The sequence below is a fragment of the Perna viridis genome, chromosome 11 (assembly GCF_037379345.1).
Source record: "Perna viridis isolate PV_CMFRI_1.1 ecotype Kerala chromosome 11, ASM3737934v1, whole genome shotgun sequence".
Classification (NCBI taxonomy): domain Eukaryota; kingdom Metazoa; phylum Mollusca; class Bivalvia; order Mytilida; family Mytilidae; genus Perna; species Perna viridis.
Window position 1 is genome coordinate 32,609,405 of NC_142455.1, and position 18,073 is coordinate 32,627,477.

The 18,073-nt window shown below is 35.2% G+C and overlaps 1 protein-coding gene across 1 annotated transcript in view; it reads right to left on the reverse strand.

Annotated features, from left to right (window-relative positions):
* Window positions 1-997: 997 nt before the first annotated feature.
* Window positions 998-18,073, reverse strand: part of LOC148603768 (chitin synthase chs-2-like) — a 37,803-nt gene continuing 20,727 nt past the window's right edge. Inside the window, 11 exon segments of the mRNA XM_088551465.1 lie at window positions 998-2,523; window positions 6,060-6,251; window positions 7,056-7,132; window positions 7,594-7,775; window positions 8,342-8,506; window positions 9,281-9,675; window positions 11,610-11,810; window positions 12,596-12,772; window positions 12,775-12,799; window positions 14,480-14,642; window positions 16,144-16,255. Coding sequence (XP_088407591.1) covers window positions 1,790-2,523; window positions 6,060-6,251; window positions 7,056-7,132; window positions 7,594-7,775; window positions 8,342-8,506; window positions 9,281-9,675; window positions 11,610-11,810; window positions 12,596-12,772; window positions 12,775-12,799; window positions 14,480-14,642; window positions 16,144-16,255 — 2,423 coding nt within the window. The 3' untranslated portion in view covers window positions 998-1,789.

Consider the following 18,073-nt stretch of genomic DNA (forward strand, 5'->3'; position numbering starts at 1 on the left):
TCAGCTAATAAACGGTCTTGAAAAAAATAGTTTGAAATATTTCAATCCTTTTTAAGAAAAAAACAACAGACAAGGAAAAAACACGCACAACAGATTACATGAAATGACCAAATTAAAACGTACAAAGACATAAATCAAAATAGGAACCCGGACGCCACATACAACTTGGACATGGACAAGGTTCGCTGGTACACAATCGAATGTGCCACATAAAATAATCACATGGTGATCCATTGATATGGAAATCATATGATAATCATACTCATATATGATTCTCATATATTAATGTTGACTTGAAAACATAAGATGCAATTCATATTTTAGGGGAAAAAAACATATCATCATCATGCGACAATGATCTATGAAGTGAAACATCTGATTATCATATCATCATCGATTCATGCGATAATCATGAATTGCAAATGATTCTCATGTGTAGGTTTAACGTCTACTGCTATTTTTAAAACACTCGCCGAATCGTCATAACATGTTACTCCGGGGAAAATGAAATAGGAAAAGACAATTATGACACGGTGAACAAATTAGATGATTCAGATGGATACACCATTACCATCCACGATTTGATGACGACCATAAAAAGTTTGTGATGATGACTATAAACTTGTAGCAGCAAGGCCTTGTGCCAGTTGTTGAATTTTATTAAATACAAGACGTCTGGTGCGGTCAAGAGAAGCCACTTGAATTTTTTTTTGTTATCTAAATATTACCTTTATTGCCATGCTGATTTTAAGAAGTCTAGCGCGGTACAGAAACTCCTTGCAGTTTCGGCATGAAAAGAAAGTTGATGACACAGAACGAGTTATGGTGTTTGCGTTATAGTTTAGTCATGTATTTTAATCTTTTCATCGATGCTTAAAAGTAATTAAAAACTTAAATTTGAGAAGAGTCTTAGGGCCTGCAATCTCAGATGTCTGACCCCGAGACAAGGTAAACAAGGTAAAGATCAAGAGAAGCCACTCGAAATCTTTTTTGTCAGTAGATATAAGTCTTATCTTTATTACCAAAGTCATTCAAAAATTACATTGATATCAATTATATACATTCACACAATTTGTATACATATTTTGCTTAACAGTTATGACATCAAAACTGCTGTTATTGTGTATATATCTCTTCATTGTTAGGGGATAACAACACTTATATTTACATTTACACCGTGTAAGTTATATTTATTCTTACTACACTTCTATTTGTCTTTTTAATCATTGCCGTTACACAGTTAATTAAAACAGCAGAGTGGATCACAAAAACATATCTTTAATTCATACAAAGAGTTATGAATTACAGCTTTTACACACCCTTCAGACACACTATACATCACTTCTACGGCAAATTAGGACGTAAAATCACAAAATTTTATATAATGATATCACATTCATCTGTAGCATAATGCAATTAGTTTCCCTAAATACGATCATCATTTGCTATCTTTGAATCAGGTCAATTCTTCAACACAAAATGAAATTTCGATGTTATATTTATCAAAATATAAAATGTTTTATGTCCAATTAATAAAACTATTGACTAACCGAACAGTCTGTGATAACAATCGTATTCTACAACACAATAGGAATTGAAAATTGAGGAAATCATAATTTGTTGTAAATACATTCATTGAAAACAGAACAAAATATTCGTTAATGACTTTCAGATCATACCAATCCAAATGACTACTTCAGTTTGTTTGAATGTTAATTTCTTTTATTGTTGCAAACAAAATGTTATAACATCAGATCAGTACAGGTTAAACTTTGCAGAGACCCACAACCTACACAATATCAGTGTTAGTTCGCCCTAAACGTGGCATTGCACTTTGTGGTCGCCTGGGAAGGAAAGCTTTTGTAATCTTATCCGGATTTCGTGCCGCAATTTTTCCTACTTTTAATGTACTTCTTTCACTGCGATTAAAATCTTTTACTCCTTGGATGTTATGCTGTAAAATTGATTTTAAGTCGTTATCGATGTGTTCTATTTTCGAATTTGTCTTGTCTTCCACATCTGTCTTACTTAAAGTACCTAGAGCGTTTGGATCAGAAAGAGTTTCGATAGCTTCTTGGATATCTGTTTTACTTACCAACCCTTCAGTTTGACTGGTGATGTAAATAAGGGTAGAAAACCTATGGTATAACATGCAAACAAACTGAATAAGTAATACAAATCCAAACGTGAAAGTAAACAACAATGACAGGGGCTCAATTGACATCACTCTGTTTTCGCTGCAGGAAAGGGTCAAAACTAACGATTCACTGAAGGCTTCTGCTGCGGTCATGGCGTATATTAATGTCACAACGATAGCGTTTATCATAAAAACAAAAATACACACAGTGTTCCGCAGCTGTAAAAGTTCATCTTTTAGCGCCTTCTTTTTCTCCTCATTATCTTCTGGCGGAAACAAAAACTTGTCGATCAAACCCTCTCAGAAATGTTTCTCTTCTTCGTCTATTGGTGTTTTGAATTTTAAATCATATCGATTCAGTAATGGATGAGTTCTCTTTGGTTTTTCTACAAAGTTCAAGGGTTATAACTAAGAATTTTTATTTCTAAAACATATTATGCAGTTTATTTTTCAGATGAAAGATGCAAGTTGATTGCTTACGTTAAAATCAGTAGATATGGCGCTTCTTATACACCTGAAGCACAAAAGTATGCCGATTTAGATATTGGCCTGTAAATGTTGTCGTTACTACATGACATTACTAAAAAGTTGATTTGCATTCCTGGAATATATGTATATTCAATTCGCGGACAAAAGCAAAATAATCACATTTCTGTGATATCCGATTCATGGTATAAATAGATAAAGCATCCGCTTAATAGCAAATTGCAGGGTTGTTGATTGGCTAGAAAACATTTTTACCAATCTCATCTACCCGTGACTTGCAAAGACATTTTCTAGCAACCCAATTAACGTATTATCAAATATCTCAATTTTACTTGAATCTAGGGTTTATTTAATTAGCGGCATTTTTTTTTTACACTTCCAGGACCATGTATATCCCTCGAATACGAACGATCCATTTCAGATGTAAATAATATCTACGGACAAAATCAGTTATTTGTATTATTAATTTATTACAATATTTAAAAAAAATCATTTTAAATACTCAAAGAATGGGTCTGGCTTTCGATTTCGATAGCTTTTATTTTTAATACTTCTTATATACAATTACTTTTGGATTTAGATCTTCCTATACGTTTCATTCTAACGCTGCTTATGGAAGCTTACAAATTGAAACGCGTGTACAGCATATAAATTTGCAATATATACAATTGGTGTTTTTGTACTTGTTAGGTAAGGGTTAATACAATATGATATTATGTTAAATAACTTTCTCCCATTCATAGGCTTCAGTTACACACCACGAGCGAGTGATTAAAAATTTGTTATTTCCCGCCACGTGCCGGGAAGACTCCCACGCTTATCACGCTTACCATGTTCATCATGTTTACAGTTGTTATTCATATTGTTGATCAATCAAATACTTGTTGATTTACGAATGTTATTCATATTTTAAAAGATTAGTTGGTAGTGTATCAACTAATCATACGGGTAGTGATATCGATGACGCAACGACTTGATGACTGGAGGGGAGGTCCTTGAATGACGTAGTAGATGTTGGGAGAATTTAGGGTGTTGTTCAATTTATTTTTTATGGTTTTATTTCATGGGAGAAACAGATTTTGCCTCCTTTTTCTATGGGATTAAAGGATTTCTCTACTCTCGATAGTTAAATTTTAGATTTTAACCCACTCGCCAATGCTCGTGTGATGAAATCCTGGAATCCCCACGGGACTGAAGGAGAATCTATATATGGTAACCCGGTTGCGATAAAAAAAAAAAACTCTTGTTTTACGTGACATCCAATAAATTGCACGTGATTTTCACCTGAATTGACAAGTGAAAGAGATCACAAGAAATTCACGAGAATCAAACTTTTGCGTGAATTTTATGGGACCGAACTGAACACATAACTTGTGTTGAGTGAAATTTAGGTGAAAATCATATTGATGTCATAAACAATTCATGTGAATTTCACGTGAAACCAAATTAACATGAAAAAAGTCTTGAATATACATGTAGCAATAGTTTAAAGAAACCATTGTAAGCTATTACAGCTCAAGATGCGGCGAAGCCGCAGTGAGAGCGGAAAGCTCTTCGACAGCATATACGTGAATGGGAGTAGGGTGCAGAATAATGAGAATAAACTTTCATCGTCCGGAAGTGATATGTCTCTGAGAAAATGTAAAATGACAATAAGTGCCCAATTGATTATTAAACGATTTTTGAACGTCTAAAACTATCTCAAACAGCAAAAGAATATTGGAATACCTACAATTCATTGTGAGAACGTCACATTTCAATTAATGTCGTGCCTTTTACTTTCGTCACAAACAATGTTAAAATGCAAGAATTTTAGATAAATGGACAAATGCATAATATGCGGTTCCAAAGTTATCAAGGGAACCAAGATTCTAGCGGAAACCACAAAAATGTAATCCAAGGACAAAGACCAGACATGGAAACAGGCAAACACAACAAAGAAAATAAAGTAACTCAATTTATACATACAAAGTTAAAAAAAAAATGGCAGTATGGAACAGGTGTACCGGTAGGATAAGCGTTTTCTAGAAACACCCGCCGAGTTCCTCATAAAAAGTTAACACATGTTGAACAAATCAGTTTTCATGGTGCAGATAGATATACCGTAACGATCCACGAGTTCATGATGACGACTATAACACTTCTGTAGTAATGCCCTCAATCTTCTAGCAACATAACCCTGTTCCAGAAGCCTAACTGTAAGAAGTCTAGCGCGATACAAAAAGTCTGCGTAGTTATGGCAAGTTTGTGTTGTGAAATGAAAACTCCACACACAGATGCTGAATGGATTTTGCCACAGATGATAGGAAATTTGACAATTCTGAATGAAAAGTCATGATGTTTATCGTAAAGATTTGTCAATACTAGTAGTTTTCATTTATCTTTTCCTTTGTTCAAGACATACACATAATTTGATAGTAATTTATTACTTTCAGGGATGATTTTATTTCAAATAAATATAAATATAGTCCATGTTCTCTGCTATTTGACATTACAGTGAAACGTAATACTGGTCGAAAAATATATTTGCAGGCAATGCCTATTCCATATCAAGCTTTAAAATGCATAAATCTATAAAGTTGGCATTTATATTAAATCCCCAATAGATACAGATGTATATAGTTTAGTACCATTATAACTCAGAATTTGGAAATACGATACAAACGCCCCGTGCAGGTCCGGGTGTTAAAAGAATAGGCCTGCAGCAGCGCTAAGCTTGTCGTATAAGGCGACTAAATAGTGCTCAGAAACCTAGCCGGGGGCTAGGCGCTCTGCCCACAAAGCAACTGGGATGTGTGCCCCAGGTGGTGGAATGGGGTACCCCTGGCGTGTTACATGCTGGGGTTGTCAGGCTATAATACGGAAAACCTGACCGCAAACCATAGTGGCGCACCGTGTTTGGAAAGATGCCACGTTCCTCGCACGTTAAAGAACCCTGCTGTGGTATTCGATAGGAGTAGGAACCTTTGGGCTCCGCCACAGGAGGCTAAATTGCCCTACCTTACCCATCCCCCCTTTTTCCAGTGGCAATCGAAATTTGTCGACCCTATTATCCTTGTGACCCATCCTTTTTTTTTTCTTCATTTCATGTTCATTTTATCATCCATTTCATGTTCATTGTCTGAATATAGCTGAAATATTGCTGCTCGGACGTTAAACCCCAACAAACAAACAAACAAACGATACAAACATCCCAACTACAACTATAGATAAAATACTTTTTGATACCAAGACCCATATTTATACCAAGAAAAAGAGGAACACATTTATATATCATCGCCATTTAACTCGGTATGAAAACGGACAAGGGTTATGATAATGTATTAGGTCTAAATATGGATGTTAGTATCAACTGGTATTTTGGTTGTCAAATTAATTTTCAGTTACTCCATTAGGATAATTATGTAGTATAAAGTTGATTTATATCAAGACTAACCTTTATTGCGAATTTCTTTCAATTTATTTTCCTTCTCTTCTAGTTCATTTTCTAGGTCGTGAATATGCTGTGTTCTTCTCACGTTTAGGACGTGTTGATCCAATTCTTTGTTCAGTTTACATATTTTGCGTCTAAGCTCATCAACTGATTTAGCTTCAGAACAATGTCTCTCATCCTCAATATCAGGATGTTCTAAAATGTTTGAATAAAACGATGATTTCTATCTGAATAAAGTGATGTCACTCAAGAAGACGAATTCATTTTATATTTTTTGTCTACTGGACTTGACTTTTTATGAGCAACTCGGCGGGTGTTTCTAGAAAAGCAGAGGACGCTTACCCTACGGGTGCACCTGGTCCATGCTCCCAGTTTTTAGTGGAGCCCGAGTTGCTCATTTACTTTTGTTACTTTGTATGTATCATTTTAGTTACTGTATGTTTTTTAGTTGTGTATGTCTGTTTTCCATGTCTGGTCTTTGTCCCTGGATTACATTCTTTTGATTACCGCTATGACCTTGATTCCCTTGATTACTCTTCCATAGGTTGTCGGCCATTATTGCTGCTACGAATATCTATAATGATACGTATCCAAATGTGTTCAGCATGTTGTATTTCATTACAGTAATTAATATACTTATCAAATTAATATTCGTTATTATATTTAAGTTATAATGTAAGAATATATATTTATCATTGTTATATTTTATTCATCTTTCTGATTTTTTTCACCATTTTAATTTAAATTTAAACTTAAATCCTTTTGATGTATCATTATCGGTTCCATTCGTGATTTGTTTGTTTTTTTGTTTTTTTTTGTTTTTTTGTTTGTTTTTTATTTTTTATTTTTATTTTGTTTTGTTTTGTTTTGTTTTTGTTTGTTTGTTTTTTTTTCACATCTAGAGAAAGAAAATAGTTTTTCCTTGACTTCCAAAATCTCGGTCAACTGACATTCCGTATGAGATGGGAAAAAATTCGTAAAACTTGCAACTTATTGTACCAAATTCATCTGTTTGGATCGATTTGTGCTCCAGTTGATGAGTAATCTGTTGTGAGTTGTGTTCTCCGGTATGTCCTCTGGTAGCATGTTTTTGAAAAAAAAATCAAAATTACAAACATTAATTTTATCTACACAACAAAAATAATTCAAAATTTATACCATGGGTAAATATCATGCAAACTGTTACATTGACAGAAACCTATCTGTTTAGATAAATATCTAAATGTCAGAAAGAACAACTAGTAATATACATTGACTTTGATTCGATGATAAGTCGTTAAAGCAATATCAAAAGTCATATAATTTCTTTCTTTCTTTTCGTATATTTTCATTTCTACACAATATCCTTATTTTTTTTTAAATGATTTCTTATTCAAAACCTTTAAAAGTTTAAACATTAACTAAAATATCGACTATTCTACTCAATTCAAATTAAATATTTAGTGAAGTCATGTGGAATTTGAGATTTTTATGAAACTGGGTCTTTTTTATGAATTTTGATGGAATTTGATTTCGAATTAAATCAATCACATATTACCTTGACCAACAATTAGTAAGCTTCTGTAAGAGTGTTTGGTCTTTCTTTTCCTTTCCGGTGTTTTTCTCCCTGGTTCCCCAATTAACATTGTTCAGGTTTCCAAGTGAATACAAGAACATCAACATAGACATGGCGGGAATGGCAATAAAGAACAACAGACCATGTAAAAGACAACCAGCCTCCTTCAAATTCATAAGAAAAACTTATCATTACATATTGTACCATTAAGGATTTGTTTACGTTTATGACATTACAGAAATCTTGATATTTGACTAATTCAATTATAGCTTTTGCGATGGAACCATTAGCTGTATATATGTATTTGTAGTGAGTGCAATTATAAACGACTCCAACAATTCAAATAGTTCCGGATAAAAATATAACATTTTTCATTCACCGAAAAAATATAACAGTCATTCCTTGTAATTTAATTTAAGTACTAAAATTCAACGAGAACATCATTTAAAAAGTTTGATGACGTCACAATCAATACAAAATTTGGTCTACGAGATGATGAACGAAATTGTTGATACAATCAAAGACTATGTTACTTCTGAAATTCAATTACATCAAATTAAGTTTTATAAAACTAAAGGAGAATCAATATGCATGGTATCTAAACCACAAGACTTTGAATAAACGTATCGAATGTTTTAAGTAATTGTATTTGCTGATTTACACCATATACACCCATTGATATGAGGTAACATGTTATGTTCTTTAGATTATCATTAAAGGCATTTTTTACCTGTGGATGTAGGACACCTGATATTACAAACACACTAGCAACAAAGCATAAAACTATAGAAGTAGTTGAACAGAACTTTTCATCTATTGCAGTCTTTATTAATCCCATCATTACAATCAGCATCACTATAGCGTATATCCCGGACAGTATCGCAGCAAACATCAGCTGTAATGGTCGGAGAAATATAGACCTTAAAACAGCGGTGAATTCACGTGTTTCCCAACAGAGCTAAAGAGTAATGCACAATAATAGCTAATGAAACACGTATTTGAATATATGAGAGAAAGCCATAGCTGCATAAGATAGAGACTTTTCGGACAACACAAGTTTCAAGTTTTTTAACAAGGGATTAAGAATAATCAAGTCAGAGATCAGTAAAATGTACTTGAAGGCGTCTGCTATATTCCTTCCAAATGTTGACGTTTATGACAGCACCTATGTATATATCATAACTTACATGTTATTCCAGGGTTTGCAGTAACTACGCGGACTTCATATACCGCGCTAGACCTCTCACAATTAAGCTCCTTGAATAATTTTTTTTTTTTTTTGCTACAAAATTGAAGTTACCACTACAGACGTTTTATGGTTCTCCTCATGAACTCGGAAAGCGTTACGGTGAATCCATCTGAACCGTGAGAACCGACTTGTTCACTGTGTCATACTAGTAGTTTTCCTTTCTCTTTACCACAGATTTTTTTTTTCGGAGGACGCTTAACATACCGGTGCACCTGTTCCATGCTCCCAGTTTTTAGTCGAGTCCGAGTTGCTCATTTACTTTTGTTTCTTTGTACGTGTTATTTTGATTGTTGATGTTCTTAGTTTGTGAGTCTGATTTTTTTGTCAAGGTTTTATCCCTGGATTGCATTCTTTTAATTTCCGATAAAATCTGGTTGTGATGATTACTCTTTTATTATAAATGCATACTAAAATTCTTACCTGGACATTTTCCTTTGCAAATATACACGAAAGCATGAATAATGTCACAGGACCCAAATTAATCAGCAAAGCAAAAAGTGGACTGATGTTAAAACCGACGAGAAGTGCACCAACAATCAGAAGAAATATTGTCCCAGGGGTGACTATTGAGGAGATGAACAGATAAATCTGGTACCAAATAAAAAGTCTTGAAATGTCGTCATTCTTTTGTATCACAGTTCTACTGTCTATTAAAAGATCGAGAATGTTTGCCATTGTCGACGGTGACCAACGTCTTCTTTGTTTGAAAAAGTCAAAAAATCTTTCTGGGGCAAAAGTCAATGCATCTGCTTCTGCACAATAATCTATTCTATATCCTTCCTTCAAAAGAAGCGTACAAAGCCAACGATCTTCACCTAAATCAATGAAATTAATAAGAAATTGAAAAAAAACAGTATTACTTTGCTAAGCCATATTTGTAATTATGTGATGATAATAATTTTATTGTTCATATGCATGTACAAATCATACTAACCATTCACACTTACTCTAAATACATATTAATAAAGGATATTTTAAAAAAAATTGTTATTTGTCAAGAAAGCTAGGAGAAATAAAAGTTAAGAAAGCATTTAAAGTATTCAGTAATATGAAATATTCAGAGTGGCCAATGTTTTCATCCACCGAAACGTCAGCAGTAGGATGGTTCAAATATGTAAGCCTTGACTTATATCATTTTAAGTTTTAATTTCGATTAAGACAGTCCGAAATGTTAAAATTTATCAATAAACTGTCAATATTGATTCACCACCTTGCTAAATTATTCTGGAAGAAATGATGAGTAAGACGTCAATATTGAAAATTGTAATATATTTGATTTTTGTATGATTAATACCATTTTTCTTTCGATGCCTGTAAATGAAATTCAGTGAATACTGATGGTTTTTTTCAATCTTAACCAGCATTTTCAAGAGTGAGTCAAAGATATCAAGTTTTTGCATGCTTATCTCAATATGTATTGTCTATTGTCTACAGGAAAAAAGGATAAGTCACCATCGAGAGCCGATGAATCTGTAGCACTTGTTTCTAAATCCCTATGCGTATCACTATCTATAGACACAACTACTGTCCTTAATGACATCAGGGTTGAGAACATTTTAATAAGTTTAACAATAAATGAACAGATATTCAATCTAATACGAAAAATAATTTTCAACCTGGAAGTAGGTGTGACTTTCAAGTCAAGAAATATATTGGTAAAACAGAAGGTTTCATTTGAGTTGGCTGAGCAAATATGATTGACTTGTATATTCTCCTTCAAAAGATGTAACATATTGTATATATTTGCCCTGTTTGGAATAGATGGTTTAGAGACACTTGCAATCAAATTATTAACTGACATGGCTTATGTCACTCCTAAACTTAATAAACATTTTTGTTGCGAAAGTATACAAAGATTCACATAAGCACAACTCTTTCTTGACAATATCGAGAAAAACAACGGACTATATACAGTCATTTATTGAAAAAGTTGTGTTTCTTTGTTTGTTTGTTGGGGTTTAACGTCCGAGCAGCAATATTTCAGCTATATTCAGACAATGAACATGAAATTGATGATAAAATGAACATGAAATGATGATGAAATGAAAAAGGGATGGGACACAAGGACAATGGGGTCGACAGATTTTGATAGCCACTGGAAATAGGGAGAGGTGGGTAGGGTCGGGCAATTCAGCCTCCTGTGGCGGAGCCCTATGGTTCCTACTCCGGGAGAATACCACAGTAGGGTTCTTTAACGTGCTAGGAACATGGCATCTTTCACCACACGGTGCACCACTATGGTTTGCGGTCAGGTTTTCCGTATTATAGCCTGACAACCCAAGCATGTAACACGCCAGGGGTATCCCATTCAACCACCTGGGGCACACATCCTAGTTGCTCTGTGGGCAAAGCGCCCTATCCCCCGGCTAGGGTTCTGAGCACTATTTAGTCGCCTTTAACGACAAGCTTAGCGCTGCTGCAGGCCTGTTCTTTTAACACCCAGACCTGCACCGGGCGATAAAGTTGTGAATGAGCGCTCAATGACAAACATAAATGTATTGAAGTCTATCATCAAATGTGTTTTGCGCTGGGGCAAGCAAAACATTCCTTTAAGGGGTCAAATCATATAGCAGACAAGTATTAATTCCGGTGTTTTCGGGTCGATTCTGGTGATTCAACACAAAGGGAATATCTTGAAAGGGCACCAAAGAACGGTACGTATCAAAAACTATCCAAAATTATATAATTGATGTGGTAAAAGATGTTAGAGTTTCTAATGATGAAATAAAAAAAACAATTATTACGGTACCTTGGTCGTACTGTAGATAATCTTTTGCTTCCAATGGTTCCTTTGCATATGTTCGCATTATATTATCACCTATAGGAGCGGATGCCCGAAACATACTAAAACAACCGGGACTACATAATACGCATCCGGTCACGTGTTCCGTTGCTTTCTGCAACCAATGACTAATAGCATATTCAAATTTCTGATACCAAACCATCACACCTTAAAGTAAAACAAAGTGGATATCAACTTAATGAAGGGATACGAAAAAAACTTATTGCAGATAATAATGAAAATACGTAAAACGCAAGCTACAATGTTTCAAATGAATAATGTCTCCGAAAAGGCAAACAGAAGCCCAAAGACCAACCAAAAGCTTCAATAAATCTTGTTCCTGTGATTTGAATACAATCAAGTTTTCCATATTGGTAGATGGTTTCCGTACCCTTGTCAAATCAACTATGAATAAGTCAGTGAGTCATGGTATAATTCAAGCAAACTTCGCCAGTCATAAGTATTTTGATCGTTTTTAAACAGTGTTGATCGGAGCTCATTTTCAATGATGAAAAATAAAATGTGCGAGTGGTCATCGCGTTTATACGCAGAATGAAAAATTAAACATTCAATTCTTATTAGCACATTTGATATGTTTCTCTTGAATTATTTTATCTGTATGAAAGCGATCGTTTCGGTTATTTGTTTATAGAAATGCTCTGTGGTCAATAAAAGTAGTGCGGCAATTGTTGGTGTTGCCAGTATGTATAGCTTTAGATGTGTTTAATTGGCACATATATCAACATTTTTAAAACCGATCATCTAACGACACATGCAAAGTTAAATGATACGCACAGTAAATAAGTATAATAATTAGGATATAAGGAAGTGCGCTTTTCCCAAAATACAACCCCCAAAAAATGTTGACCTGGTGTAGAGCCTTGCTGGTAAATGAAGGTTTAATGACAATTTGCATTCATTAGAATCCAATTGTAAAAGAAGTAAATGCCCACCCGATCCAATTGGATGTATACGTCCACAAGCTGCGCCGACTCTGGGGTCTTTATTCATCCTGCTCAACAAATGCATAACAGCCTCTGGTTCAAAATCAACATCCCCGTCTAGAGCGAGAATATAAGTATTATTTGCATTTGTGTTCTTCTGGTGTCCTGGAGAAATTTGTTCAAGAAACCCAGCAGATAGTACATATACATGACCTGCAATTACAGTTAATTTTTAATGATAAAATGACTTGTTATTCTCGCTGTATATTTATTCCTTTCTCAAGACCTGTTTGTTTATTTATGAATTAATTATAAATTTCAATAATAAATTCTTGCATGTTATTGGTCAAACGGTGATCAGCTGATGTGTAGAAATTCAAATCCAGACTACTGACGATTAAAGGTCAGAATTTCCTTGTGTTGCCGTCAATACCCAACATTCGTACCGCACATTATTTTTACTTTAAAAACATTTACATTGTTGGCACACGATATCTAAAACTCTAAATATATTTTTCTATGACTTATTGTTAAAGTGATCGAAATCAATAAACCCATGATAGTATTTAGGGCTCCGTAATAAAGTATGCACTTTAGAAATCGTTAAGGTTTGGGGGGGGGGAATATCCCAAAATATGAACAGCTCTCCTAAATTTGTGATAACAATGTCGTTCTGTGCGCCACTTTTACTTTTCAAGTACGTACAATTTCAAAAACAAATAGGTTTGTCTATATTTTGGCGCAATGGCAATTAATTTGTTCATAAAATGACAGTATTATGACATCGTAAACACGATAATACTCCATGAAAATGGATCGTTGCAAAAGAACATTAGAAATGTACAGGACGAGGAACCAATTTAAAAATAGCAGAATTCTGAATTATTAACGAAATATTCTTTTCGGATTTTAAATAGGCAACCTCTATGTCCTCTATTGCTTCGCCAAGTTTTGTTTGCTTGTTTGTTGGGGTTTAACGTCCGAGCAGCAATATTTCAGCTATATTCAGACGATGAACATGAAATTGATGATAAAATGAACTTGAAATGATGTTGAAATGAAAAATGGATGGGACACAAGGACAATGGGGTCGACAGATTTTGATTGCCACTGGAAATAGGGAGAGGTGGGTAGGGTCGGGCAATTTAGCCTCCTGTGGCGAAGTCCTATAGCTCCTACTCCGGGAGAATACCACAGTAGGGTTCTTTAACGTGCGAGGAACGTGGCATCTTTCCCCACACGGCGCACCACTACGGTTTGCAGTCAGGTTTTCCGTATTATAGCCTGACAACCCCAGCATTTAAGACGCCAGGGGTACCCCATTCAACCACCTAGGGCACACATCCCAGTTGCTCTGTGGGCAGAGCGCCCTATCCCCCGGCTAGGGTTCTGAGCACTATTTAGTCGCCTTTTACGACAAGCTTAGCGCTGCTGCACGCCTATTCTTTTAACACCCGGGCCTGCACGGGTCGCGTCGCCAAGTAAATTGTTGTACTTGCCATCATCTCTACTATAAATAGCGTTGTTACATGTAACATGTCGGCTTTTGTTTTACGTATTCATCGTACAATTGTCAGTTTGGTCATCGATGTTACCTTTTCATTGGCATATGAAGTTATTGAGAATTGTGATTTATAAAATGATCATGTTTTGTATATTTTAAACTTAACGCAGCGTACATAATAGACGGTATGACAAAACTATATTTTACAAAAGAAACTGCACATGCCTCCTTTAATGTTTCCGCTTTTATAAAATGAATCTTTATATTGAAAAGATATGCGATCTACAAAATTCAATGTCATTGTCTCGTACATTTATCTCCTTGTTATTAAGCATAGTATAAAAACGAAGAAATATCTTATATGTCCCCTTTATGTTAATTGTTGATACCTGACTCCATCTTTTCCTTGCTCTGATTTTTGTTTTGTCTTTCAGATGTGCTACTAGCTTGGTTCCTTCTGGAAGAGTCCATTCTATTCGCCCCCCATATGGTGTAGATAGCGTCCGATGATGTCGTGTTGAAGTAGTTTTATATTTGTATCCAATAACGGAACTACAACGATAATACGTTTGATATATGAAAATCCCATTTTAGTTCTGAATCATTCCTTCGTTCGTAACTATTGGAAAAGATCACTGCACATCTGTTCCCATTGTTGGAAATACAATATAATTCATCAAGACAACAAGTCAAATGTTTGTTTGTTTGTTGGGGTTTAACGTCCGAACAGCAATATTTCAGCTATATTCAGACAATGAACATGAAATGAAAAAAAAAGGATGGGTCACAAGAATAATAGGGTCAACCAATTTTGACTGCCACTGGAAAAAGGGGGATGGGTAAGGTCGGGCAATTTAGCCTCCTGTGGCGGAGCGCAAAGGTTCCTACTCCTATCGAATACCACAGCAGGGTTCTTTAACGTGCGAGGAACGTGGCTTCTTTCTAACACGGTGCACCACTATGGTTTGCGGTCAGGTTTTCCGTATTATAGCCTGACAACCCAAGCATGTAACACGCCAGGGGTACCCCATTCCACCACCTGGGGCACACATCCCAGTTGCTCTGTGGGCAGAGCGCCTAGCCCCGGCTAGGTTTCTGAGCACTATTTAGTCGCCTTATACGACATGCTTAGCTCTGCTGCAGGCCTATTCTTATAACACCCGGACCTGCACGGGACAACAAGTCAAATAAGGGACATCCAAATGCAAGGCCAAATCGTGAAAACAAGAATCCAAGACGATATGTATACAACATACAGACAACAGAAAAATACAAAACAGCACACAAAAAAAATAAACCACTTGCAATATGAAGTCCCCTAGAGAGAAAACATGTCTGCCAGCTGCATCCCAAAGGTTATCAATTCGGTAAATGTGAAATATCACTGACCGTAACTTGTCTCGTTTTGTAGATCGAAATTTCTTATTGATTTAACTAGTTGTTATTATTTACCTTCTAGGTTACAATACCTATTTTTGTTGTTTGTTGGTTGGGGTTTAACGTCCGAGCAGCAATATTTCAGCTATATTCAGGCAATGAACATGAAATGGATGATAAAATGAACATGAAATGAAAAAAAGAACGGATGGGTCACAAGGATAATAGGGTCGACAAATTTTGATTACCACTGGAAAAAGGGGGAGATGGGTAAGGTCGGGCAATTTAGCCTCCTGTGGCGGAGCCCAAAGGTTCCTACTCCTATCGAATACCACAGCAGGGTTCTTTAACGTGCGAGGAACGTGGCTTCTTTCCCCACACGGTGCACCACTATGGTTTGCAGTCAGGTTTTCCGTATTATAGCCTGACAACCCCAGCATGTAACACGCCAGGGGTACCCCATTCCACCACCTGGGGCACACATCCCAGTTGCTCTGTGGGCAGAGCGCCTAGCCCCCGGCTAGGTTTCTGAGCACTATTTAGTCGCCTTATACAACAAGCTTAGCGCTGCTGCAGGCCTATTCTTTTAACACCCGGACCTGCACGGGGGTTAGTTACGAATAAATGAATTCATAACAATTTATAATGCATTTTGAATAATGTTCTTTATACCTACCTCAAAGCTGTCTGCATCATTTTAATAAGTCCTTTGACAAAGTCATTTACATCTGGTTTGACGTCTGCTTTGTTTGAAGGCTTATCGAAGGCATCATCAAAAAATATGTGAGCTATAAAATATGCACTTTTTTATGTAAATATTCTTTTTTCAAATAAAAGAGGATGCATCCAATTAAAGGGTAATCAAGGGAACCAAGACGTGAGCGGAAATCAAAGAATGTAATAAAGGGACAAAGACCAGACATAAAAACAGATATACACAACGAAGAACACAAGGTAACCAAATTAAAATACAATGTAAAAAAGTAAGTGAATAATTAAATGATAGTTTTAGAGAGACAGAGGACTACTCATTCTAAACTATTATTTTCATTTCTCTTTTCACAATCCATGTGTTTTTGTTGGATTCTACGGGTGAATGATTGCCTCTGATGTCTTAGCTTCATGTTTGTTTCTTCTTTTATGAACAAAATCCATAATTCAATTTTCATAAAAAGAGTAATCAAGGGAACCAATGTTATAGCGGTAATCAAAAGAATGTAATCCAGGGGCAAAGACCAGACATGGAAAACAGACATACACAACAAAGAACATAAAGTAACTAAAATCATACATACAAAGTAACAAAAGCAAATGAGCAACTCGGACTCCACTAAAAACAGGAAGCATGGACCAAATTGATATTTTATGAATCACAAAACTATAAGCAAAGTGATGAATTTAGATTAGTGATGCCCCAAATTAAATATGAAATATTAGAGAATTGCAACATGTATTTTTTATTTATTAAAGATAAGAGGAATATAAATATTTCCATTTCAAAATTATGTCTTCCTAGACACATAAGCAAAACAAAAAACACTTTTTTTAAAGGTTCATAAATTATTACTTGTCATTGAATGTTTGTGAAGAATATTGCATTTATTAAAATGAAATCAATATCAAATTAAAGTGATAAATCTGCTGAATGGCAATGGCTATTTTTGATAAGTGTGCTTTGAAAATCAATACAATGATGCATATATATTAGTGGGTTACATAAATGCATTACATGTAAATGAATGGGTGTCAGTTTTTCATTGTCAGAATATAAGAATGGGGTTGGTAAAATTTTTCTGGGCCGCACACCCGCACCCTCTTACTTGTAAAGTTACCCCCCCCCCATTCCCCCATGAGGAGTTGTGAAAATCTTTAAATGTTATTTTATTATAGAAGGGAACATGCTTACATGTGTAGAATACTGTATGAAGAAGCAATTAGCATACATACACATGTAGTTATATTTGTAAAATACGGTGCACAGGAGCATTTAGGCTTTTAACATAGTTTCAGGGACATGCAAGTGATATCTGCTTTATTGAAATAAAATATTACAACGTAGCATGACTAAAAAGTATCTTGACGGGTAATGTTCTGTGTTATGACTTTAGCTTGCGATATCAAAATTTAAATTTTTTTTCTAATAAAATGCAAGAAATATTCCCGCTTTTAGTAACTTAAAAAGGCTTGTTCTCCACCAGGTCGTAAGGGGTGTGAGATTCAAGGCCGTGCACATTTATCATATGTAGCTGAAAATATTCAAATTATCAATCAAATCAAATTTAACACTTGAGAGCAAAAGTGTGCAAATTCAATGAGTTATTTTCTGACACATGTATGTCTCAAGATTTTAGAACATTTGTTGAAGCGGCTTCCCATCCATTTACTTTCGGTCCATTTTGAACATTGAAAATAACCCAGTATCGGGACTCCTGAGAACGAGTGTATTGCTAGTAGCTAATACCTGGAAAGTAGTCCCGGGAACCAGGATAAGTTGCTGGAGGCTGACATTCTTGTTCTAGAAGTTAAACCCTAACTTGAATGTATTTCCTTTTTACATACAGTATCACTTTGCAGCTTGAATATCAGGATTCATTCAAGCGTTCTTG